Source organism: Xiphophorus maculatus, chromosome 2 (genome assembly GCF_002775205.1).
Source record: "Xiphophorus maculatus strain JP 163 A chromosome 2, X_maculatus-5.0-male, whole genome shotgun sequence".
NCBI classification, from domain to species: domain Eukaryota; kingdom Metazoa; phylum Chordata; class Actinopteri; order Cyprinodontiformes; family Poeciliidae; genus Xiphophorus; species Xiphophorus maculatus.
The window spans coordinates 6,218,676-6,246,341 of record NC_036444.1 but is presented as its reverse complement, the minus strand read 5'-3'; the positions used below and the strand labels follow the sequence as shown (position 1 = coordinate 6,246,341).

Here is a 27,666-nt window from a genome sequence, read left to right as displayed (position 1 = left end):
CTTCGCTCGGTTTGGGTCTTATTTTTAGCAGGACTGCCACAGTGCGCATGTGCGCAGTAAAACCAAGGTGGGGCAAAAAAACTTGAATGTTTGTGACGGGGAAAATGAGCAGGACCGCCTGAAAGTGCACTAAATTTAGTCTGCTTCTCTTGTACCTAACCACTGCCTGCTTAGTTACTTCTGCCTGCGCAATTTTACTTTTTATTTATTTATTGCTTTGTAATTTTAAAGCAGGAGAACCGGAACAGCGTAGAGCTGCAGAAAACCTTTAATTTGGGGAAAATAATGTTGACAGAAGTCGCACCATCGACAATCCCTTTCGCTTTTACTCCGGGCTGCTGAACTTTCCGATCACCTTCAGCAGTATTTCACTCCTTCCTTATCAGACAGCTGAAGTGCTGTTTGTGGGAAGCTTCAACCGGGTGTGAGAAGGACTTTATAGGCTGTTCTCCAATGAACAAGGACGCCGAAAAATAGCTGACACGACTTCAAAACACTTGGTTTTACCTGCAAACAGGTGAGGTAAGTCCTTATAAAGCTAAAAATGTACTGATACGTGCGCAACAGCTCCTCTAACATCACCCTATTAATCACTGTGCGGTGGAAATGCATCATTTAAACTTTCGTTAAAGTTGTTTTCACGCTGCAGTTGTGTTTAAATTGCCCCCAAAGCAAATAGAAATCAGAAGTTTTTGTGCTTATTTCTGATCTGACGTGGCTTTTGTTAACATCCTCCTTCAAACTTCTGCCACTTTCACTGACTTCCTGCCGTTAAGAGGCCGCTTCACGCAGCCCAACTCTTTTCCTTTCTTTCTTTTTTTTTTTTTTACTGTGTCACAACATGCTGCTGTAGGTTTAGTTACTAAGTGATCGTCTGCTTGGTCAGCATTTATCAGCGTTCATCCATGGATCAGCTCCAGGCCGGAGGTGATGCTGGCTTTAAAGATGATCTAATCCTGGGATGTAGTTTTTTATTTTAGTGGCGATGCGAACCGCTGGAAAATGATGAGCTGTGCAGCTTTTCTCGAACTACGAAGTGTTTTTGTTTTATTTTATTTTTTTAAAGAAACTGATGGGGGGAAATACTGATCGGTCTGCTTTGCGTTCATTTGAGGCGATGACGTCACAAGCGGCACAAGAATCGATCTGATTTAACTAGATTTGGTGAATAATGTGAGGGATGAGTGACTTAACACATTTCAACACAGATTCAGAAGAATTTGAGTTGCAACCGTCAGTTTGACTCCAATCACTCCAGAATTTTAACCTTTTATATTCTTTTATGAGTTTTTTTCCTTCTAATTGGGTTTTTTTGTGCTTATAAAGTCATTTCAAAAATAGATAAACGCTGTAATCTGCTTGTATCATCTTAAATAGTTGAACTTGTACTACTTCAGCTAAACTGAACATCTTCTGTCTTTGCGATGAATGAGCTGTAGGATTTCTTTTTAGTTTTTACCTATTTTTTATTTCTTCTAGTATTTACTGGTTGCTGTTTTGCAGATCCATGTGTGTCACGGCTCAAAATTTATTTCCAAACGATTTCTGCAGATCGTGCAAACAAATCTGATCCATGTTTTGCTGCAGCTGCACAGATATACAACAAAAACACATACATTTCAATAAAAACATGCAAATAAAAGGGCTAAAAAGAAGAAAAAGACTCATCAGATGCATGCCAGTGTGGAAGTTTGTTTGTGGAAAGGTGTGTTCTTAAATGGATTAAATACAAATTTACAATAAAACAGACAAGCTGACATGTTCGGCTTCATTTAAAGTGAGTTAAGTTGATGTTAAAGAACAACAAATCTGGCTAGTAGCTTTAAATAGAAAAACAACCACAGCAAAAGCATTTATAGAAAGCAAAAACACAGTAGGAAACTGGTGAGTCTATGAAATAAACAGATTTTTTTCTTTTTTTAATATAGTCATAGGTCTGCTGATGCTGCCACTGGGCTTCTTTAACTAGGCCCTTTTGTTTCAGACTGTTCAGAGCTGCAGAGGCAGATCAAGCGGGTGAAACTAGATGAAACCGCAGCAAAGCATCAGCAGTGCAAGATCTGCACATGCAGCTCTGCAGAGCAAGGAAGAGTCCGTCTGCTGCTCAGGCGTGCATCCACGACTTATATGGCGTTTTTTGCGTTAGCAACTTGGTAAATCTTCATGACCAAATGTGCCGGTTAAGCTGTGGCACAGCTGTAAAATGCAAAGTTGAATGACAGCCATTGATTTTTCTTTTCCTGCTACTCTGAGTTTGGCTCCATTTATGTTTAAAAAGGGAAATGTTTTAAGTTTACACACCGTAATAATTTACATTCTAATCTGAATTTGAGCATCATAGAAAAATAAATTAGCGAGGGCTATGAAGATGATACAACGAAAGACTGTTGCTAGAAAAAATACTTCCTCTCTGTGACCTGATGAACAATTTGTTCAGTGAGGTGTGATCCTGCAGTAAACGCAGAGATGATTTCCTGAGGAAAACATCTGGGAACCGCTGCACTCTCCTTTTCATTCAGCTCTGGAAAAAACTAAGAGCCCACTGCACTGAACCCCATGAAAACCTCCTGGTTATTCCACCAATTACTGGTTTCTGAACTCTTCCTCAGTTAAAACATTAGTATTGTTGCTTCTAAATTAACATGAACTTGTTTTCTTTGCATTATTTGAGCTCTGAAAGCTCTGCATCTTTTTTGTTATTTTGTCTAGTTCTCATTTTCTGCAAATAAATACAATATTTTTGCTTGTAATATCAGACATGTTATCAGTTCATAGAATAAAATAACAATGTTAATTTTAGCCAAACCTACAAAAAGTAAAATCAGAGAAACTGATTATTTTAAGTGGCTACTCCATTTTTCCCAGAGCTGTAAATATGACAAAATCAGGTAAAAGCACGAAAGCTATGGAGTGAAACCACCATTTAAATACAACATTGGACTTTATATAAGCGTAACGTCTCAATATGGGCCTTAAAAAGCCTTAAATACATTAGGAATTTTCATGTTAAAAATTAAATTTGTAAATTTCTACATTGGCTTTAATTCATTTTATTTTTTGTTGTTCAAACTGAAACTTTCACCCACATTTTCACCCTTTGCTGCTCCTGAAACTGGTTTTTAGTGTAAATAAAACTGAAAAATACATTTTTTTAATGCTCTCTAATGTTAAAAGTTATTTAATAATTACGTATGTTATTAAGCTAATAGGTAATTTGTCTCAATTTGCTTTGACTTAAATGTTAATCATTAAAGACTTTATTATTCATTTTATTTGTTTTATTTGTTGTTTTGTTTATGTATTTTGGATATTTAAAATGTCTTCCAGTTCCAGTGTTAAATGTTTGTTAAAATGCATTGAGAATGCATTATTATGCAATTATGTTACTTAAAAATTGTCTCAAAACAACAATATTATCGTTTATCTCGATAACTTCTGGGACAATTTATCGTCCAGCAAAATTAGTTTTCTCGACAAGCCTGTTTGTTGACACTCCAGTAAAAAACAAAACAAGCAAAACTTTAAAAAAATAAATAAATAAAAGCAACAACATTTGCTGACTTTTGGTTTGATAAAACCAAAAAGAAAACAGCTGTAGACGTTTAATATTATTGTCTTGATGAATAAATTACGCTATATTTGCTATATTTACTTACCTTGTTTTTTGACGGTTGCCTGTTTATGGTTCATGATTTTCTGTTTGTTTTTAATCATCTTTCAAATGATAATTAAGTAATTTAATTGTTTGGTGTATTAAATGACTTTCACAATAAATGGCACCAAAGGATGTTCAGAAAACCTTAAAATAAGTGGTTGTGTTGGAGACATCGGCCTTCGTTCAGTTTGTTTTTTCATAGTTTTAAGCTTTTAATTTATTGCCCCCAATGTAAATATGGGTGATTTTAGGAAAGCAGCAACGTCAGCAAAATGCTCCCTGCTTTAATCGCTCATTGGCAGTTTCTTCAGTCAGAGGCTTCTTCAAATTCACTGTAATACAGACTGCTACAGGAGATCTTTCCTGTCATCGACGTCTACAATAACTCTTTAATTTGACGAGTTAAATTTAAACATTTAGATGTTAAACAACTTGAATTATTTAATTCAAGCATTTTTAAATACTTGAATTTAAAAATTCAAGTATTTTTTAGTTTAATTGAATTTGAATGTTCTCACGTCTTTCCTATTTACAGTGGCTGACAGAAATGCGCTTTCTTTATTCCACAGAGGAAAAAGCATTAAATATTGCAGGGGCTTACAAACTGAATTCAGTTTGAAAATGAAATTATAAAAATGTTTCAGTGACATTTGTTGCACAGAAAGGGTAAAATGATTGTTTTATGATTGTGAGAAAAACATTTGGTTGTAAGCAATCATTAATTTTCTGCTGCTGAATAAATGTGCTCAAATTAGAGGTTGAATTTTTCTTAAAAAAAGAAAAATAAAATAAACTTTAAATAAAAATACCACTGTTGCCATTAATTGATGAGAGGGTATTTTAAAAGCACTAGTTATTTTTAAAAACACAATCTTCTGTGAGATGTGAGGGAGGGCCCACTTATACCAGCCGTCCCTGGATTTTATCTTAGAAAATACATTTTTTGAATGAACTTTGAATTTGGTTTGTAAGTGCAACATCTTATGCACTTCTCAGCACTTTGTTTATAATTTCTAATGTTGCTTTTGCTCTCATTTAGTATTAAAATATATTAAAATATCCCTTCCTGCCCAAAGCAGAGTCATGATTCTTCAGTTCAGATTTTGTCTGCGGATACTTGAGGGAGTGGCAGATCCCAAAAACAAAAAAAAGTCCAGAGAAGTCAGTTCTGCATTCCTGTCCCGTCTTGCTTCATGCAGTCAGTTTCCCTCTGATCTGAGCAGATCACACATTCACTGACACAAATCATAATGCAGTGTTTCAATGTGTAACACTGCATTATTACCTCTATAGCGTGGAGTGTAAATACGTTCGGAATCCTATAGTATTATTGTGAAGTTTATTTTATCATTTTGTCCCATTAAAACTCATGTGTCAAACTCGAGGTCCAGGGGCCAAATTTGGCCCGTCGTAGTGTTTCATGTGGCCCTATAGGCTCTAAATTACATCAACAAGTCCCTCCAGTTTTTTACAAATCAAATAAGTGACTGCTGCCTCAGCCTTACTTGATATCAAGTTATAGTTACGTAATTAATACAGCGAGTGATAAAAAGTCACATTTAACATCAGGGATGTCAAACTCATTTTAATTTTGGGCCAGAATGTGTTGATAAAAACCCATTAAACAGTTAAAATCTCAATAAATAGCTTTTCCTTTTGTCATCGTTTTTGTGATTTTTTTGCAAGCAAAATTGCAGATTTTGTGGTGCTAATTTAGAAATATTTTTAAGGAATCTTTACGATATCTACACTAGCGTGTGATGTTAAATGTGTCGGTTAAACTTCTGGTGTTTAAGTGACTGCAATGTTTTAAGTTTCTAAAGTCCAAAGAAAATGTGGGAATCTGTTGATTTTGTGTGAATTTTACAGATTTGTGAGAAACTGGAAGAACTTATTGATTTAATTTGGAGCCTAGAGGGCCACATAAAAAGCTACGGCGGGCCAGATTTGGCCTCTGGGCCTCGAGTTTGACACGTTTTACATAATCCATTAGCACAAATATTGTAAAGATTCCTTACAAACATGTCTAAATTGGAACCACAAAATCTGCAATTTTGATTTTAAAAAGTGCAGAATCCTTTGGGAACAGATATTTATTGATATTTTAACAAATTAAATGGTTTTAATTCAATATATTATGCGACAAGCGGCTCTTTAAGAATATTCCGATTTTCAGTACTGCCCAAATGAAAATGAGTTTGACACCTCTGGCATTAAAGCATGAAATATGGCAGCGTTTCACCCCAGTTGGACTCTATCTTGAGAAGAATATGTCATATTTTCACTCCAGTCCTTAAAGCTTCTCGCTGTCCAGGCTGATGGTGATGGACGCCCAGCGAGACACGAGTCTGTGGAAACTGGACCCACTCACAATGATCGCCTTGTGAGTTTCCCTGAAGGGAGATTCACTCGGCTGCCAAAAGCTTTTGCTGGAATAATCTATTCAGTTTCCTGAAAATTAAATCTAAGACAGTGTGGCAGCTTTAGCCTCGATGATTTATTTCGTCCTTGCTGTGATTCCATGGAGTTCAAATCCACTCATGTTCCAAAATGTAAACTTTTCTCTGGAGAAAACATCCAGAGCGACAGAAATCAACATTATTTTGTGGGCAAAGTTCCCATTACATTTTTAAATAAATGTTTAATTTATCTGGATTTTTTCCCAAAATTATCCTTGTCTGTTCATCTATAATAATTAAAAATACAAAATCTTACAAAGTATTTCTGTCTATTTTCTTGTGAAAACATCTTAATACACTTGAAATAAGACTAAATTTACAGCAAGACATAGAAGCTTGTTTTAAGCCAATAATTCTTTAATATTGACAAAAAAGTCAACAGATTATTTAACTTATTACAAGACATTTTTCCCATCTTATAAGTGAAAAAGTTTCTGTCAAAACTAGAACTTTTTAAATCAATATTCAGGAATTATTGATTTAAAACAAGCTGAAAAGCTACTTGTTAGTTTTGTGTTATTTTAAGTGAATTGTCTAAGAAATTTGGACTGAAAATTAAACAAAAAAAATTAGTTTTTGTAGTTTTCTTGAATATTGACCACTTTGATTCTTTCCTAAATGTTAGTAGCAACATTTCTGTTAACTTTTATATTACGACGTGTTTCAGCATCAGCAGGTTTCACATGGGTCTAAATATAAACGACGTGCGTTTTGTGCACTATAAATCCCTGTCACCTGCTCCTGCAGTGTGTGTGCTGCTAATGGTGTCAACCTGTTTGTGTGTTGCATAATAATTGGTGTAAAAGGGTAAAACGCGCTTAAAATAACTTTTACTACCCAACTATCTTTAGCTGGAAGTTCATGAACTGTCTCCAATTGGTAAAGAACAAGTATTAGCGTTAATTTATTAACAAATAGGTTGGGCTGCCCTGCTGTTGTAGCCACTCGAAGCATTCGACATTCTGAGGTGAGTGAATCATCACCACTTTAGAGAGGATCTGAACAGAGTAGCATCAGAATACGTTACATTACTGAGGAAAAGTCGTCCACTTGAACTGCTTCTCCTTTTAAGTTTGGATGAAATTTCTTCCATTTTAAAAAAATGCATGTAAATGTATTTTCTGTGACATTTACGGAAATGTTTTTAGCATGGTGTCTCAAATCTGCAATGTTGATCAAATAAAAATACGATCAATAAGTCATGGAGCCGTTAAAAATAGTAAATATTCATTACATTGAAAAATCCAACTAAATCTTGATAAAGTAAATTACATGATAAAATTAAATGCTTAGACACAATATGCAAAGAAAGTTACAAAAAAATATCTAAAAATATTCTTACTAAGTCTTCTGACATTTAACAAATAAAAATATTTGTAACTGACCTACAACAAGAAAAGTTTAATCTGATTTAACTTCAGACACTGAGAGAAAATTAAAAAACGTGTGTATGTCTTTTTAAAAGGTGTATAAAAAATATGTGGTTTCAGCTGTAAATAAAATTTGTAAATAAATTTCCAAATTTATAATCAAGCGTTAGATTGCATTTTATGATAAAACGATAGTTTCAATATCAAGGACTTTAAACAGAAATCAAGCACTTTCCAAACCTCTAAAACACAAATTCAAGCTTTTTCAAGGATTTCAAGCCCTGATTCAGTTGTTTAGCTGATGATCATGATGTGAAATTCGACAGAATATCTTGTTAGTGTGTATAAAATGATGGTAAACTCTTATTTAATTTCACCTACTCAAACTCATATGTCAGAAAACACAATGCAGTTGAGCTATAGAGGGTCCTTAATCATGGAAGTGTATAAACTGACTCACGTTAGCGTTTGAACTTGGCCTGTGGCTGCAGCCTCCATTATCCAACCATTTCAGACTAAATGTACTGAAGCAGAAAGCCCAAACACTAATTATTCTGCAACTCATCTTGTGGTTCCCGTCTCATCAGTGATAACAACCTGAAGATTTGAAACCTTGCTGTGTCTGTTGAACATGTGAACCTTGAAGGTTTTACACTTCGTGGTCATGACGGTGTGCTGGAGCCATCTGCATTCAATTAACTTTAGTTTATATCGTGCAACTGACTGCAGGAGTCATTCCAGGGCGCTTTAAGCACCAAAGAAGATGATTCATTTCCAGTTAAGTGAAGTATTATAATTTGTTTTAAATTAGTCATTAAAGTTTTATGTGACTTTGTGATTTAAGATAAATGACTGCGAGTAAAAATACAACTGATTTGCAGCAATAAAGGAAAAAAAAAAGTACATTATTGAATTTCTCAAGAATTCCTGCAGTATTCCAGTAATACATTTAGTAATATGTTGTATGTTGCTATTTTGATAGTAGTGATTGTTATTACTGGCACTCTGATCACAAGAATATATGAAGTTAATACTTCCTGGTTAATTAGCCGCTAGGGTAGAGCTTACAGTTAGCGTCTTAGCAAACTTTCAGCTCTACTTTCATAATAAGAGTGGTATGTAGCGCTACTTAAAGAGTAACAAAACCACAAATTACCTTCTTTCTTTGCTGAAAAAATATATAAATTGGTTCTTAAGGGTGTTATCTTCATGTTTCTTTACAAATTTTAAAATTTAAAAGTGCAATATTTGGCCTAAATCCATCTCAGTGCTGCCCTTTTTGGGTTGAACATGGTTGTTGCAGTTGAGTTTTTCCCGGCTCTCATGTTTTCAGCAATAACGTACAAAAGAGTCACTAGATTTGTCACTAGAAGGCTCTGAAATGTCACTAAATACAACAACAAGTTGCTAAGTTAGTAACGGCGTTTCCCTCATCATGACCACAACCCAGCTTAACCCTCTCCATTGGCCACGCCCCTCAGCGTCTCATGGTCCCGCCCACTTTGGTTGAATTTTTCAAACAGTGTCTGAGGACGAGTTTATGTTTATTATTTACTAAATAATGCAAAGTTTAAGCTTTTAAAGGAATTTTAATGCAACTTTTTGTGCATCTTTTCATTAAAAGTGTCATTATTTTCCAAAAAATGCAAAGCTGAAGCTTTTAATTGACTTTTAATGCAAGTTTTAATGAAACATTGCATTAAAAGTAACATTTTTTTTTTTTTTTACCCAATGACACTTCATGACAACAGTCATAAACATTCATGAAGACTCCTCCATCTTCATGGCAGGTGTTATGTCAGTCTTATGCACACCCCTTCAAATTAAGCGTTGCCAAAAACACCATCTATTATTGGCTGAAAAATTCTTATTATTATGGTGTAAAATTTAAATGCTGTTTAATTATAACAGCTAGTGTTACTGAAATGCCGTAGTGGTTTATAGATGAGTCAGAATGAGGAGGGAGGGGGTGTTGAGGGCAGGAAATGCATCCAGATCCTCAGAAGACAGCTGCAGTTTTGCATCAAGAGGTCAACATCCGTTACAGAGAAACTATGGTGAGAGACAGCCGTTGTGAGAATTACGTTCTGCACCAGTAAAGACCAGTAAACTCTCAGAATTATTCACGTTTCAGCGAAGGGAGTGCAGGCTATGAAGAGGGGAACTTGTGATGTTTTCTTTTTGGTTTCTAAGCAGCCAGGACTCTGACTCTGGGATATCATGCAGGAAGCTGACATGCTGAGGGATGTGACCTCATGTAAAGTGACGGATTATTAGGAGCTGAATTTTCCCTTTACCACGGACGGTTGAGCTACTTCACCTCCTCGTGGGAACTGAAAGAGGAAGAGAGGAAGTGGGGCTCTGTGAGAGGGGACGGGGTCGTATTTTGCATGACATTTAACTACGACGCCTCTAGTCTGATTGGTGGTGTGTGCATGATAGGAGCACAGAGTCTGAAGGGAATGGAGTCCCTAAGGTCTGGTCATCACAAGTCTGGAGTCCAGCGCTGGTGGAGACCTGAGCCTTGGTTTTATCTCTCTAAACATGTTCAAAAATCAACATTTCTCCCATTTTTTAAAATCCTGAAAATCAATTTCTGTGTGCTTGTAGTCTGTCTGGAATCATGGAATCTATATTTACATGGCTTACGTCATGGAAACTTGCGCACTAGTTGTGAAAGTGTGATTGTAAAAAAAGGCCTGTTGGTTCTGCTTTTCATACGAGCAGGTTATTTTTACCAGCATTGTCAGATCCGTCTTTACAGTGCATTCAAATGATAACTCGGTGGATGATTTGAATTGTCTCTGAGCTGACTAAAAAGAAAAAATAATGCCGGACAAATTCAATGTCTTTCTGAAATTTGCTTGTGGTTTGTAGGTTTTTCAAGCAGAGCCTGTTTTGCTCATTTTTCTCTTCTTCTCTGCAGGTACCAGCTCTGATGGTAGCAGGGAGAACACCTCACCTGTGAGAGGATCCAAGAACCTCACCATGACAGAGGTCCAGGTAATTTAGAAACCTTGACCTCAAACACTGGCGTTTGTCAAAATTAAAACTTATTGTTAACACTTTATTTGCATAAGACTGATATAACAGCTGCCATAAACATGAAGGAGTCTTCATGAATGTTTATGACAGCTGTTATGTAGTGTCATTTGGTAAATAATGACACTTTTAACGCAATTTAATGCAAATTTTAATTCAACTTTTCATTTAAAAACACACAGACAGTTACAAAGTCGGCCTTCCATCACCTGAAGAAAATTTCCACGATTAGAGAAACTCATCCATGCGTTTATCTTTAGCCGCATTGATGACACTGTTTTTATTCAGACAACAGCTTCACAGATCTGAATAAAACATCAATCAGAAAGTTGTAAAACATTTGAAGGAGGTTTAACTTGAAAATTAAAGCCCACCTGCTGCCTTGAAAATGCAATTTAAGTCAACAAGAAAATTGTTTTGGTTTTAACTCAGAAATTAAAGTTCATGAAGTTGATTTAACAACAAGAGACAAGTTGTCTAAACATTGTTTTTTAACTTCATTAATCTTGAATTGTGAATTTTAACTAAATGCTGCAATTTAACCTAAATAATTGTTTCACAATATACAATAAAAAAATCTGCCCTCACCGAGTTAAAGAGCCACATTTCTCTATTATTTTACTCACAATATCAAGTTAAAATAACAACTTATTTTACTTTATAACAATTTAAATTCTTGTTTCAAACTGCAGGAACAAAATTTCTGATCTGATAATGAATTTTATTAAACATCCCAATGAATTCAGCTCAGAAACATTTAGTGTGAACAGGACATTATCCTCAAGCTTTGCTAACTGAGAATTGCATTGAAATGAACATTTGCCTTAATAAAACACAAGAGTCAGATCAATGTAACGCACTTCCATCTCAGGAGACAAAAACATGCCGCTAAGCATTCTGGGAAATAGTTCCCACTCCTGTCTGTCTCCTCTTCCAGTTTTTTTAAGTGCTAACCTAAAATCTCTAGTTTATTAAACTCTTGGAGGTTTGACTAAATTAATAAAAAGTTAACTCAACTTACTGCTGTAAGTTTATCTTTCACAAACTCACATTTAGGTTCAAAATCTAAAACTGGATAAATTTATTTGACTTAAAGAGTATAGGATAGTAGACACAACCTAATACAGCTCAAATGTTTTACAGTGCAGCTGATAAACCAGGAAGTTAGAGAACATCACCCAGATGTAAAGTCCTTCTACTGGCTCCCTGTAGCTCAGAGGATAGACTTTAAAATCTTGTTGTTAGTTTATAAATCACTGAATTGTTTAGCACCACAATACATTAAAGATCTGCTGTTGTCATAGCAACCTTCCAGACCTCTCAGGTCTTCTGGTTCTGCTCTGCATCCCCAGAACCAGAACCAAACTTGGAGAAGCAGCATTCAGCTTCTATGCACCACAAATCTGGAACAAACTTCCAGAAAACCGCAAAACAGCCGAAACACTGAGTTCCTTTGAATGTAGACTAAAAACCCAGCTGGTTAGAGTTGCTTTTGAAACATAATAAATTAAACATTAATCAACAATCTGATGTGTAGCGATGGCAAAATATAATGTTCAGTTGTTGATTTTGCGTTTTTATGATGTAAAGCACTTTGAGCCGTCTTATTGCTGAAATGTGTGGTAAAAATAAACTTGATTATTTACAGAACGACACTTAATGACAACAGTCATAAACATCCGTTAAGACCTCCTCCATGTTCACGACAGCCATTATGTCAGGTTTCAAATAAAGTGTTATGAATTTATTCTGAGTTTCTGACCCGCCGTATCCGCCCTGATGCTTCAGAGTCCGTGGCCGCAGGGCACAGAGTGCGTGGCGAGGTACAACTTCAAAGGCACATCGGAGCAGGACCTGCCGTTCAACAAAGGAGACGTGTTGACCATCATCGTGGTCACAAAAGTAAGCCTTTATTCCGAACTGTCAGGGCAAAACATTCCTCCTTCGGATGATATTTTCCACTGCTTACATTTTTTGTGTTTCCAGGATCCAAACTGGTACCATGCTAAGAATGCTGCGGGCCAAGAGGGAACGATCCCAGCGAACTACGTCCAGAAAAGAGAAGGTGTGAAATCCGGAGGCAAGCTGAGTCTAATGCCGTAAGTGAACAGATTACTCGAGCTTCTGGAGGGACTTGCGTCGTCGTTTTTACAACTTTCGCTTTTTAGTTGTGTTTGGGCTTGTAGCGCACCGGGTTTATTTTCATCATATGAAAATATGATGAAAATCATATTTTCTTTTTCTTTTGTGTGACACAAAAGAAAAATAACACAAATCAGAGGAGCCAAGAGGGAAGTCGAAAGTGACTTGGACATCAAAATCTGCACCTAAATGTCAAATGTGCTCCAATCTTTGTCGCTGTTCTGCTGATGTCGAAAAAACACAGTTTCGCAATTGCTGTGTTTTCATTAAATGAGAAATTAAATTAAAATCACACGTAAATAAGCGGGTGATGTGCCATGAAATCCTGGTGGCGACAGATGTAAATAGTTACATGAGATATATTCATAATTCAGCCGTCAGTCATCATGTATCAGTCAATCAGAGGAGAAGTCGGAGTTTTATTCAGGCGTTGGAGTAAAAAGCCCCTAATACTCTGGAGCAGCTACGTATGCGGCGTTTTGGGGAAATTATTTGTGATTTTACAAAACATGCCTAAATGACTCGTACATTTCTATGAACTGTGCGACGCTGTGAGAGCTCTAGCTGAGCCAGCTGCACAAAAACAAACCATCATCCTCCTGCTACTTTCTGTTGTGTTCTTTGTTGCTTTTGACAGTAGTAACATCTTCCTGTTGATTTATTTACATTAAGTGAAAATAAATTCACTGAAAGGAAACGCGCTACCAGAACTTTTTATGCTAGAATGAGCCCATTTGTTGGCCGTATCAAATTAGACGTTTTCCACAAAACTGCAGTGGAGACACTTTTTTGATGTCACACGAGTCACGTAGCGAAAATACATGAAAACTTACCAGTTTCAATTTGCACACATTCATTGCTAATGGAAACACAGAATGTGTAAAGCACAATGTCCAACCAAGCAGGAATGAACCATTAAATAAAGTGCAGATTGTGATTTATCCAGACGACGAGAACAACAAACTGAAACACTACTCAGAAATTTAAAAGTGCCACTTATAACTTGCCACAGTGATGATTACCTGCTTAACTAATTAAAAGAACATAAATTGTAGCAGTAGTCATTTCTGCTCCAGTTCTGACCAGCATTGTTAAAAGTATTTGCATGAGTTGGTCACTAGAATAGTTTACTTTTTGTTGGCTTTGCGTTGCAGATCCTCTAAATCCTTCTGCAGTTTGTTTTCAAGCTAATGTCATAGATGGAGTTGATGGACAGGACATTAAAATACTGATATGCAGTCAAGTATTCTAATCAATGTCAGATTCAGATAATATTTGAAGCTACTGTCCAAACCCTGGAAGGTTTTGGTTAAAGTAATGTTTTAATTTTACCAGCATGTTTTGCAGTGATCCAAAGATAAATCAAAACATGCAAAAAGCTGGTCAACAATTCAAAGGGTTTCATTGCTGTGAAGATGTTTTCATTATTTTATTATATTTTCAGATCATGAAATTATCTTTTCATGACTTCAGAACATGATACGGTTCCTATCAACATCACATCGATGTTACAACTTTTATAACTACATGGGAAAACACACCAGATTTATGTTTTGAAATTGTTGTTATAGGTTTAAAGCAATCTGTGGACATTGGAAAACTGTCAGTGGACACATAAAAAAGTGAAAGTTATTATCATCAGCGTTTGGTTAGAGAATTTCATGCAACCAAACAAAAGCTGCGGTCACCTCAGAGGTCTGGCTGCTGGCTTCCTGCTAGTCGGTGATTTATCCTTTTCTCTTAGTTTTGATCTGTTCCTTTAATAAAACTCAAAATTAAAATTGTTTTAGTCCTGGAGTAGAAACAGTTTGAATGGTGAGACTCTTTTGGCCAAGTGAGGAAAGGTAGAGTGTTTATTTGCAGGGAACTCTGAGCTGTCAAAGTTAACGGATATGATTCATCTAAAAAGCTCAATTTCACATATTATACATCAATTGCATGACCTATTTAGACCTAAAAGCCTCTCTCTGATGGAGGATTACTTAGTTCAGATCAACACATTTCACGGTCTTGTACTGCGGCCCACAACGCAGAGAGAAAAGATGAACAGAGAGAGCCAAACTGGTGCGCTTTAAAAAACATCGTGATGGAAGTTTGGATGTAAATATTGCAACGAGGAATTATCCTTTCACCAAAGCACCAGCAGTTTCTCATTAACACTCCTAAATGAATGCGGATACACTCGCAGATGCTACATTTATAGCTGGAAGCACATATCTGTGTGTGGCTGCGACCCTTTTAGTGTAAAAAAGCTATTTTGGAAGTAACTAATGAGTCTTTGTCGATAACAATAGAAACGCCAAATGTGACTTTTTTTAGTTCATGCTAGCATAATTTTAGCTTTTACTAGCTCCCTGACCGCAATCTAATCTTTAACTTTTACAATGATCAGGATTAGGTTAAGGCTTCTGTTGCTCAAACCTCTTGCAACCACAGCATCTCGTAGCCTGGTGTTTACTGAAATGGCCCAAACAAACCTCTTCCTATGACTGCGTGGTTGCAGAAGCCAGTGGCCTGTTTAGCCGTAGCAGTGCTGCTGTGCTTGTGTGAATGGAGGCCTCAGTTTGTTCGGCCTGTGTTGTAATTGCAGAGCTCGTGTGTCTGCCTCCACCTCAGCTTTGCATGAACTCGACGGTTTCCTGTTGTCTCCTCTTCTATTTTAGACGGAAGTAATCTCAAAAATCTTCCCCGGTTTCGCCCGCGTGACGGGTTTCCATGTGTGTGCATCTTTGCATGGATAACTGGTTTATTTTTAGGGCTCCTGATCACAGAATTGTCTTGAATATTTTCATGAAGATAAAGCTGCGCATGCACCAACACGCAAATAGTAATGATATGAAAAAATGATTTGATACCAAATCTCTAATAGGAAGTCATGAACGCTGCTACCAGCCTTGGTGTTAAAAGTTCTTGTTATAGAGTCTAAGATAAGGTAAAGCTATTAAAGTTTATAATTATCCTCTAATACAAAAATCAGTTGCAGGAAAACGCCTTCGTCAATGGTTGAGACGGAGGAGGATTCTACTTCTGTGATGAAATGCTTTTGTCCTGAGCTTTCCAACAAGTTCTGTATGATATTTAAATTTCCTATGGAAACATGCAAATGCAGTTACTGTACCCTCAGAAAGCTGCATTTGAATATTTGACTGCCTTTGTAATATAACTGGTCACAGGGACCATGCAAAGTACCACAATCTATACATCTGACGGCTGCAAACTTCATTTAAATTATTTGCATCAAAGGTTCATGTGGGGTCACTGAGGGATCGGTGGAGGATCACAGGAGAGGAGGAACTTTTCTCTGAGACTAATAGGGATAAATGCATAACACAGAGAGTGGAAGTTCTTTAAAAACATTGAGCAATAGTTTGATTTTTTTATGACATTGGCATGCTAAGTTTTACTAAGAAGTAGTTGGGAGTTTCCAAATGACCTAACAAAGAGCAGAAGGGGCGACGGGGACAGGAGCGGGCCTGCTGGGTCGGGCTCGGAACCGTCGGTAACTGCTAGCTGTTCTAGTTTGATTTGATCTTCTTTCATGAATTGTTCTTGTTTTTATCACTTCATGAAAATATCAGTGATTTTTAGTTTATAGACATGAAGTAACTGAAAGTTTCTAAATGACCTTTTTCAGTCGCAAATTGTGTCTTTTTTTGTTTATATCTATTTAAAGATATAGAGATAAGAATATATCCAGATCACAGAGTCCTGATAAAAACACAAAGTTACAAAAAACTTTGCCTTCTTTGACATGATAATTTCAGAAAAACAGCTCTGTTTAAATACACATCAGATATTTTTCATTATTATATTGTTTCATTGCAACTATAAACAAATCTTCTTCTGAAGAACCAGTATTTATATTGGTAACAGCTTTGCAATTAAACACAATTTCCCTTTTATTTTTACAGTTATTACTTATTTAGTTTATGCTTTAGCATCTTTTATTAGCATTTAGTATGATCAGCATATTTACCATGTTTGCAGCGCTAATTATGAACAGCAGTTTTTGCCTGTTCCTTGAAAAGTAAGAATGTTTTAGCTAATCAACGCAAGTATTTTTCACAGAAACAGCAAGATCATGAAAAAGAATAACTGCAGTTATCATTATTGTAATTTCAGTTTGGTTTAGACTTTTCATTCTGAGTTATTAAGAACCATTTAAACTATTCGAATGTTCGTCCTGCTTCCATGACAAAGAAATGCCAACCTTCTCTTTTTCCTGTCATAAGTTATTCTATTTAATAAACAGTTGAGCTGCACAGCATATATCAATGTTAAAGGCAGAATCACTGTGCAACATCAAAATCACAAAAGACTGTTTGGATGGAATATTTCCTGGACTTTTTTTCAAATGCTGTGCATTTGCACGCTGCAAGTCAATAATATATTTGATGGTTGGATGAATTTATGGATATAAAGTAACAGAAAATCAGTTACCCAAACCTTAATTTTTATATAAAGCAGTATTGAAATAATGACAGTGGAAAAGTCTGTTGAAAACTGAGCAAAATATGTTAATTGCAGTCATCGCGGTATTTGGCTATATTTATAAAACTGCATGTTTTCCTGATGTCGTGCAGCCAAATATAAGAGCAACTGTTCCTGTGTGCAAAAAGAGAGCAATGAAGCCATGATATGTACATATTTCATGCAGAAGGATGGAATCCCATGTAAAATACTATGCAAAGTTGAACATTAACATGTAAATGAGAAGAAGAGTCCATGACACGATGAAAACAAAGAAGGAAGGTGTTGAAATAAAATTCAAGATAAAATTAAGCTAAACTTTCAAAGTTACTGAGCTATACATCTAGAGTCTCCTGCAATGAACACTGATGTAATTACATGTTTTGTATTATTGTTTCTCTTGTAAATGGATCTACGTTGATGCGGCCCGTTTTTGTTTTTCTCGAGTGTGATAATTCCTCGCTGATTCTTCCAGGTGGTTCCACGGGAAGATAACGCGAGACCAGGCCGAGCAGCTGCTTGACCCCCCTGAGACAGGCCTGTTCTTGGTGCGCGAGAGCACCAACTTCCCCGGCGACTACACCCTGTGTGTGAGCTGCGACGGGAAGGTGGAGCACTATCGCATCATCTACAAAAACGGAAAGCTCACTATTGACGAGGAAGCCTATTTCGAGAACCTCATGCAGCTGGTTGAGGTGAGATTCGGTTTAGACGCCACACATACAGTTATATGCATTATTTTTACATACGGTTTGGGAGTGAAGGTAGGTGGGAATTAAATGTGCAGACACAACTGTACAACTTCACAGACACCATGTAGTTCCTGGAACATGTGGTGAACAGGAAGTGTCAAAGAGGAAGTGAACGCTATGCTGAGGCTCAGAGTCATAACCTCAAAAAGGCAAGATGCTCTTACTGTCAAACTGGCTGCTTTTCCTGTGTAAAGTTCTTATTTTGAACTGCATTTTTTAAACTATTACTAAGTAAAAGTAGAGTTCCTGAATATTCTCTGTAAAAATGAAGCATTCAGATTTGCTTAGAGAGTCCTCTGCAGGCCAGTAGGTCACACTGCACAGCGAGCTGTGAACTCCAGAGCGCCGGTTACTTGTTGCAGCAGCTCTGTTAGTGTGTCTTAAGTTTTTTTATTTACATTTTGTGCAAAACCAAACAACACAGGGACCAAGAAATGCAATGATAACAATAGAACCACCATAAAAAAAACACTGAAAACACTAAACGCTGTACTGATTATGTCACAGATACAATCTTAAAGCACAAGCAGACAGTTTTAGCCTCAGTCATGCATGTCCAAAATGTTCACAGATATACACACAACCATATTTATACTTGAACTTTTTCCACAACTTATCTTGGTATAACCACAGGCATGTGTTTTGGGGGGAATTTTCTGCAATAAATCAACATAAAATCGTATTGACATAGTTTTTGATGACAAAAAAAGAGAAAGAAACATGTGGTTTACATTTAAATGTAGACCCTTGTACTCTGATACTCTAAAATAAAATTCCAGTGCAAACAACTGCCTGTTATTTAGTAAATAGAGCCTCCTGTGTGTATTTTAATCTCACTATAAATCTCACCGGTGAACTTAAAAACTGAAGCTTTCGTTGGTACAGTAGATGTGCAAAACTGGCAGAAACTTTACCCAAAAAGACCTGCAAAAACCAGTTATCTTAGATTTCCATTTTCTGAACTTTTTTGCAGTCATTGCAGCCTATCTGGCAGCTGAGACCCTGACAGGAAACTGGACATTGATCCCAAACAAGGCCACCTCAGTTGATGCTGATCCTGTTTTCCTAAAAACGACGCCCCTAAAAACATAAACCCGAATAAATCATGTTCTGTTCAAAATATTGGATTTTTTTGCCTTCTTGTAAGACTTTTTTGAAAAATTAAATAGCTTCACCACAAAACAAGCTGAAGGTTTTTATAAATACAAAGTAAAAATGTAAAGATTTCAGTAGTTTTCTGGCTTAAGACGAATGTAAATTTTTGGAGCAAGACAAAATAAAGTCCTTTAAATTGTAAAGATTGAGGAACTTTCTGAGTTGGTCTGTTTTCACAACTTTTTTAGTTTGGTAGTAAGCATAAAAATAATTTTTTGTTTGTTTCTGCATGGCATGCTTTCTGCCTCTCTTCCTCCTTCTGACTCATTGGCAGTCTGTGGATGGTAGTTTTTTTAGGGCTGATGCAAATGAGGCAGACAGCCTTCGAACTCTCAGCTTTTTATTTAGAACATGACCTTTTATTTGTATTAATCTGTACAGCAACATATGAAGAGAAACAAAATGATCTACACTGTGAAAACACAAAATCTTACCAAGTGTTTTTGTCTCGTTTCTACTACAACTGAAATAAAACTAAACTAACTTGCAAGTAATTTTTCAGCAACATATAGGAGCTTGTTTTAAGTCAATCATTCTTTTAGTTTTATTGACTTAAAACAAGTCAATGAGTTTTATGGATGAAAACGTTCTAGTTCGACTAGCGGATTATTTTCCTCATAAAACATTTCCCCTGTGTTACAGGTGAAATAATCTGGATTCAAGGATTTTTTATTGTCAGATCGTCTTCACGTGTTTGTGGTACGAAATTAGGACTCAGGTCATTCATGTGATAGATAGACGTGTGTGTGTGTGTGTGTGTGTGTGTGTGTGTGTGTGTGTGTGTGTGTGTGTGTGTGTGTGTGTGTGTGTGTGTGTGTGTGTGTGTGTGTAGATAATCTATGAGATGAAGCTGTTAGGTGCAGCTTGAGTTCAGGAGTTTGATGGCTGAAGTAAAGAAGCTGTTTCTCATCCTGGTGGTTTTGCTCCAGATGCTCCTCAGCCTCCTGCCTGAGGGGAGCAGCTGGACTTTTCATCAATGTTAAGGAATTATTTACTGAAAAAAAGCTCCTTCGTATTGCTGAAAACGTGTAAGTCACTTTTGTCTTACTTCACGTGTACGGAGATATTTGCACCAGAAACTAAACCAAAATATCTTGGTGAGATTTTGGGTTTTTGCAGTGTATAAAGTTTTAGTTCCTTATTGAAATAATTACAGTTTTCTTTGTTCCAGTGTATCATTGTGACTTTAAATCATCTTCATTTGACCTTGTTTTGGTTCTTTTTCTGTGTCCAGCACTACACCAAAGATGCAGATGGTTTGTGCACCAAGCTCATAAAACCAAAGCTGGAGGAAGGAACTGTGGCCGCGCAGGATGAATTCTCCAGGAGTAAGGCGAAGTTTATTAATGATGCATGGACCTTTTCTTTATCATAACATGTTGTCACCAATATGTTTTTTCCAACAGGTGGATGGTCGATGAGCAGAAAAGACTTGAAGCTTCATCAGGTTATTGGAAAAGGAGAATTTGGAGGTAAGTAGCTTTACTTCTCCATGCATGAGCATTTCCTGTTTTAATGTTCATAGGAGAATTCATTATGAGTGAGTCTAAAAATCTACACTGCATTTAGAAAGTATTCACATTCATTTACACACACACACACACACACACACATATATATATATACAAACACAATTTAAGGCATTTTTTAAAGATTTTATCTGATTAACCAAAACAAAAGATTTCAAAACTGCAAGGTGGAAGGAAAATGGGGGACTGTTTTAAATTTTTTCTTCAAATAACAAACTAAAAAGTATGTTGTGCATTTTATTCTACGGAAGAGGATTAGGGCCACCGGAAAAAAAAAAAAAGAATTCTGAGATTAAAGTCAGAATTCTGACTTTAATCAGAATTTGTTTTTTTTTTAACCCCTCCAGGGGGTCTTGTGTGGGCTCTAGTGTCCCTTATATCACAGTAGGCTGACAGGAAACGGGGAAGGAGAGGGGGGAAGACATGCGGCAAATGTTGTCGGGTCCGGGAGTCGAACCCGCGACGGCCGCGTCGAGGACTGAAGGCCTCCAAATACGGGTCGCGCTAACCGCTACGCCACCACGGCACGCCCCAGAATCAGAAATTTTAATCAGAATTTTTTTCGGTGGCCCTAATCTTCTTCCGTATTATTCACTTCAAATCATTAGAAATGTTTATTTATTTCCATTTTTAGAAAATTCCTCATTCAGTCGAGTTTTCAAGGCTTGCCAAAATTTCCTTTATTTTTCCCAAAAGTAAATACTTCAAAGTTAGTTTTGTCTTAATTCAAATATACTGATATTTGCACTAGAAACTTGACAAAAATACCTGGTCAGATTTTGTGTATTTGCAGTGTGAAGGCAATTGGCTGATTTTATTTGAGGGTGTAATAAAAAGGGGTAGAAACATGTAAAAGCCACTCTTTTCATATCTTATTTGCTCTAAAATAGATGAGCCATAAATCTTTTTCTTCCTGCTTCTCAGTTGTTGCTACTTTGTGTTGGGCTATCAACTAAAATGGTAGTATATCCATTACAAAAGGTTGCTGTTACTGTTGCATATTTTCCCATTTTATGCTCAACTGTTTGTTTTTTCTCCAGATGTCATGGTGGGAGACTACAGAGGAACAAAAGTAGCTGTGAAGTGCATAAAAAACGATGCTACGGCTCAGGCTTTCATTGCAGAAGCCTCTGTCATGACGTAAGGCCTTAAAATACAGAAGTACTGCGTCTCAGAAACAAAAAAGCCCATTGTGACATCCTCATGCTCTTCCTTTTCCTTAGGCAACTACGGCACAATAATCTGGTGCAGCTGCTTGGTGTTATTGTAGAAGAGAATGGGAGTCTTTTTATAGTTACTGAATATATGGCCAAGGTAGGTGGACACATACTGGATTATTTATCCCAGCTGGGAGAGTTTTTAACTTAAAACATTAAAAAAATGACATGTTTGTTTTGATTTTTCAGGGCTGTTTAGTAGACTACCTACGGTCCAGGGGTCGAACAGTACTTGGTGGAGAAGCTCTCCTTAATTTTGCTTTGTGAGTATTTGAAATCAGATATCTACATATGCTGTTTTAAAATATCATTTTTATCACTGTCTGACATGAAACCAGACTATACTTTTCCAGTTTTAGGTCCGCTAGGATTACACAAAGCAGCTCTTTTAGCTAAAGGTCAGGATAACAACAGAGCAAATCTTACAGGTTTTATTGTCTTAATCAAATTCAGATGTTTACATACACTCAGGCTACTTGCCATCTGGGATTTCACCATTCGTGAAATTGTGAAAGCGATTCACAATTTGTGAAATCCCAGCTCCTTACTGACAACTTTCACATGACGTCACGCTACCCAGAACTCCGCCCACTCCGTCACGACGGACGTCAAAACATCTGTAACTTAATATCACCTTTATTTGGTTGATTTCACTAAAATATTGTCAGAGGGTGCTGCGAGGTCGGCTGCACACACAGAGAATGATGTAAACCAAACTTGTCATTTTATTTTATGACTTAATGAGGAAAGATAGGCGGTGATCGATAGTTAATCATATATACTAACTGGCAGCTCTCGGTGTAATCACGGGTTTACAGCGAAACACTTTTACAAGGTAAGAAGATTAACTAACGTTCATAAACTTTATAAGTAAGTATGATCAGAAAGATTGTGTCAAATATGGCATTATGGAGAAGGTAGGCGTCTAACCGTAACCATGGAGACAGTGCCGCACCGTCATGTAGCCTAGCATGTATGGGGGGAAAAACTGGTTAGCATCTCGTCTTTTGTACGTTTTTAACGCTCCTCCGGTGTGAAGGGAAACGCTGTTTATGACATATTGACTTAAATCATGTGGTGTGAATTCAGGCAAAGTCTGTAATTTGATCAACACGTCATGAGGGAGGAGGTACGGGTCGGTTTCTAAGCTAGCTGGTTCCAACTTTTATAAATACCGCCGTCTGTGACCCCAACCAGGTGTGTTACCTTCAGATAAATTAGCTCGACTCAAACAAGTAGGAGCCATAAATAAACTGGTAAAAAACAACTTTGGAAATCAATTTCCAAATTTGTTTGGAGGTATTGAAGAGTCGCTCTGTTCAATACTTCCGGTGTCATGGCGCCTCAAATGATTAGTTGCAAAAGGTCAATAGGTTAATTGATAACATTTGATTTAATTAGCATTATCTCGTGGTTTTATTTTAAGGTAACAGCTCAAACAAGTTTGTGCAGAGTTGGGTAGTAAGTTACTTTTTGGGAAAAAATTTTCATGTAGCAGTAATTTTTTACTAGACCATAATTTTTACTTTTACTTGAGTAATTATATTATGAAATATTGCTACTCTTACTTGAGTACAGTTTTTGGGCCCTAAAAAATAAATAAAAACATAAAAAGACAACTCGGTGAGGAAGAAGCCATTTTACCAAATGCCACATAAAAACCCAGATTTGCAGTTTGCAAATGCACTCTGTGACAGAAACCTTCACTTCCGGAAGCCTTTCCCGTTGTCTAATGAAACTGAAAACTGACTTTAATAACATTCATAGTACAGAAAGGGAACATAACTCTAACTGTGAAGTTAATACAGGGGTGGCAGCATCATGTGGGTCTGTTTAGCTGCAGGAGGAACTTGTGCAATTTGACAATAGGGCATCGAGAGAAAACCACATTGTGCGGAAATATGAAGCAACAACTCAATCAGCTGGGAAGTTAAAAAGTAACGAAGTTAGAAAGTAACAGAAATCCTCTAAAAGTCTCTCATATATCTGGCATTTAGCAAATACACATAATTTTGGTTATCCTGAGTGATCTAAAACAGAAAAAAGTTTAGTTTGATGTAATGTCAGTGAGAATTGTCTCTAAATAAAGTGTATGTACTTCTATGTACAGTAGATTTTTTTAATGTTATTGCTCATGACCTTTGAGTCAACCGTCAGGAAAAGCGACGTGGTGGGCATTTCAGATTAGACATCCTGTGCCTGTTCGCTCCCCACCTTCCCCCAGTTCACATACAGGAGGCGTTGATGAAACCAGTATAAAAGACCACAGTGGGATCCTTTGCCTAAATTATGTTTCTAATTCACTATAATAGAACAATATTTAGGAGTTAATTTAGCTGAAAGATGAAGTTTGCAGTATGGAAAAGTGTGAAACACTAAAATAATAAATATTTGACATTTACCTTCTCCTTAGGATTGTTATGATTTTACTGAATTAAATTAATTTTATAAATGAATAAAAAGCTTAAATGATAATCAGGTTCAGAGATTTATTTAGTTCATTTATAGGAAGTATAATTCCTGTAAATTTTTATTGTAATTTTATTGCTTTTGTTGTAATTCTTGCAACAAAAGCAAGTTGAGCCTTAAATTTCACCTGACCATGTAAATACTCCCGTTTGATCAAAGGAAAAGATTTTACACAATAGACATGTAGAAAACAGTTTGTGCTGCTCATTTTCATTATTTGCAGTGCTGGTTTAATTTTACTAAAATATTAACACAATTGTTAGTTTAAAATAAAATATGCAAATATGATAACCAGGGGTAAAAATACAGTTTTACAGTGTTAACATATACAGCATCCTCAAACATATGGCACTTTTTAAAATGTTATTAATGTAAAATCACAAACTTGAATATATTTTGTGACACATTAATGTGACAGACCATCATGAAGTAGAAAAAGTAGAAAAGCATCTCCACATCATGATGCTGCCACTAGGGTGCAGTATTAGATTTTTTAAGCTGCATTAATAGTTTGAATGTAGATTAAAAAGTTATATTTTGGTCCGTGCTGATGAAACACATTCCCATAGTATGATGCTGCCACCACCATGTGTTACCACAGTGTGGTATGTTCAGAGTGATGTGCATGGTTAGGTTTTTTTTCCACATGTAATAAAATGTTTCTGATTTTGAAGCTTTGTTAAACTAAAGATGAGTATCTGAATATGAAGAAACCTGTGTGTCGTAGTGTTAAACGTTCGGTTAGCGCGTCCTGAGCCTCGTTTTTATCACCTGTGTTTTACTTCTGCAGAGACGTCTGTGAAGCCATGGCTTACCTGGAGGCCAACAACTTCGTGCACCGAGACCTAGCAGCCAGAAACGTTCTCGTGTCGGAGGACAACATCGCCAAAGTCAGCGACTTTGGTTTGACCAAAGAGGCGTCGTCTACTCAGGATACGGCCAAGTTGCCTGTTAAATGGACGGCACCAGAAGCCCTCAGAGAAAAGGTACAGTCAGACACAGCAGAGCTTCCAGCTGCTAGAAACTTTTATTCGCACTTTGTTTTTTTTTGTTGGATGAACATTTTAGTTCATAAAGTTAATATTTTTTATATTAAGCAAAGTAAATGCAACAGATCCTGGAAAAAAGCTATCCAAACCTCTGCTGGTGTACTAGGGCCAACAGAGAAATTTCTGCCAAAACAACTTGGACATTTTCTAGAAAAATACAAGGAACTTTCTGAGCTCCACAAGTTGAAACTTTGCGAGAAATAAACTCAGATAATAAACTCAATTAATTTCATAAATTGTTTAGGAAAAAATGGAAATTTATGAGTTTCAAAAGTCAAAAATTTCAGACTTTTCATATTATTTCCAAGAAAATTTCTTAGATTAATCTCAAAATTAAAAGTTTTTCAAGCCAATTGTCAACTTTTCACATTCAGAAATGTCCTTGTTTTTTTTCTTTAAAATTTCTGAGTTTTTTGTCAATTATTTCCTCTTCCTGTTTTCTGCCTACAATGGCATTTCTACAGTATGTTGCCATTGTTCAGAGAGATTCTGAACATGAATCGCCGTCTCAATTAGACCTGTCACAATAAACGATAAATCAATTAATCGCATGATAAATTAAAGCGAGCTTAATAATTTCTATTTGCATGATTTATTTTATTTGAGAGAACTATCTCATGTGCAACTAAAACAGGTTTGTATTATTTTTACGGGTTTTGTTTAGTGTATTTCAGTCGAATAAGATTAGAACAGTGAAGATGGATTGTGACCGTTTGCCACCTGACATTATCAGTTATCAGAAATATCGGTATCAGCAGAAATCAGAACAGGTGGGTCAGGTTTGTTAAAGATCGGTGCGGCTTTTACGACCATCACTGTGTTTGACGGTCAGAATGTTAATGTGGTTTGATGGTTTGTCGTTTTTATTGTTTTATATGTCAGTGTCAGTTTCAATTTATTTAAAATTTATTTACTCCAGTTATCTCTTTCTAATATTACCACTTTTTGATGATCTGAAACATTTAAAAATGACACAAAAAAGCAAAAACATTGAATATAAGTAAGTCGGGTTAAAAAAAAATCTTCTGCTTTTTCTTGTATTAACAGAAATTTTCCACTAAGTCAGACGTATGGAGCTACGGCATTTTGCTTTGGGAGATTTACTCTTTTGGCCGAGTCCCCTATCCAAGAATTGTAAGTATTAATCTCAACGTAGGACAAATAATTTCTTATTTTTTTTAATTAAATACATTTTCTCTGTTATCAACTTTGCTGTTTTTTATTTTTTCTCCAGCCATTAAAAGACGTTGTGCCGCGAGTGGAGAAGGGCTACAAAATGGACTGTCCTGATGGCTGTCCCGAAGTCGTGTATAACATCATGAAGCAGTGCTGGAACCTGGATCCGGCAGCGCGGCCGAGCTTCCAGATGCTGAAGGAATGGCTACAACATATTATTCAGAAAAAATGATCGCCCGCTGTCCGTTTTGTCTCCTCAAAGCAAGGACTGCTACTCTGATAAAACATCAAAGCATTTTCTTTGCATTTCACTGTAAAGTACAACTGTCCACACTGCAAAAACGCAAAATCTTACCAACCATTTTCGGTCTAGTTTCTACTAAATACCTTAGTACACATGAAATAAGACAAGCTAACTTAAAAGTAACTTATTTAGCAACATATAGAGCAAGGGTGTCAAACTCAATTTGGTTTTGGTCCAAATCAAGGCCATGGATGCTTTTTAAAGGGCCGGTTGTGGCAGAATCTATTGCTAAAACCCATTAACAAACTGTTGAAGTATATAAATAAATTCTTAAAATTAAATAATATTGAACATCTTTTCAGTCCCTCCAGGATTTTGCGATTGTTTCTGGGATTTTTGCAATAGAAACCAAAAGTGTTCGTGGTACTAATTTAGAAATATTTGCACTTATGCATGACGGGATATGCATCTTTTTATTACCAGTTATTATGGATTATAACTTGACATCATGTTAGGGTGAAGCAGCTGTTTCGTAGAAGTAAGAAACACCGCAAGCGGGAGTCAAAAGTCACTTGAATCCAATATTTTTTATGCGATAAACTCAAAAAAGTGCACAATTTGTTTATTTTGCGTAAATTTTCACAATAATCATCAGGAAAGTGGAGGGGCTGCTTGATATAATTTGGCAGTAAACAGATAAAATTGAATTTATTTGACTGATAAAATAATATTTAAGAGCATTGTTATCTGGATGGTTCTGTTATGTGTCTCTCTAGAGTCTAGAGGGCCACATCAGAAGCTGTGGCGAGCTGGATTTGGCCCCCGGGCCTTGAGTTTGACGCATGTGATATAGAGGCTTCTTTTAAGTAAATAATTCCTTAATATTGATGAAAAAGTACCAGTTCCACTGGCAGATTATTTAACTTATAACAAGACA

The 27,666-nt window shown here is 36.4% G+C and overlaps 1 protein-coding gene across 2 annotated transcripts; it reads left to right on the top strand.

The window, feature by feature from the left end:
• Positions 1-78: 78 nt before the first annotated feature.
• LOC102219024 (tyrosine-protein kinase CSK-like) lies at positions 79-27,666 on the top strand. Of its 2 annotated transcripts, none has more exons than XM_005795833.2 (13): positions 79-517; positions 10,411-10,487; positions 12,315-12,428; positions 12,513-12,625; positions 17,614-17,833; positions 20,280-20,373; positions 20,452-20,517; positions 21,615-21,714; positions 21,798-21,888; positions 21,981-22,054; positions 25,051-25,246; positions 26,357-26,443; positions 26,544-27,666. In XM_005795833.2, exons 2-13 carry the CDS (start codon positions 10,473-10,475, stop codon positions 26,715-26,717), a joined length of 1,344 nt encoding a protein of 447 aa, XP_005795890.1. In that variant the 5' UTR covers positions 79-517; positions 10,411-10,472; the 3' UTR covers positions 26,718-27,666. The 2 variants fall into 2 exon arrangements, with proteins under 2 accessions (XP_005795890.1, XP_023202908.1); XM_023347140.1 differs by having other exon boundaries at positions 79-522.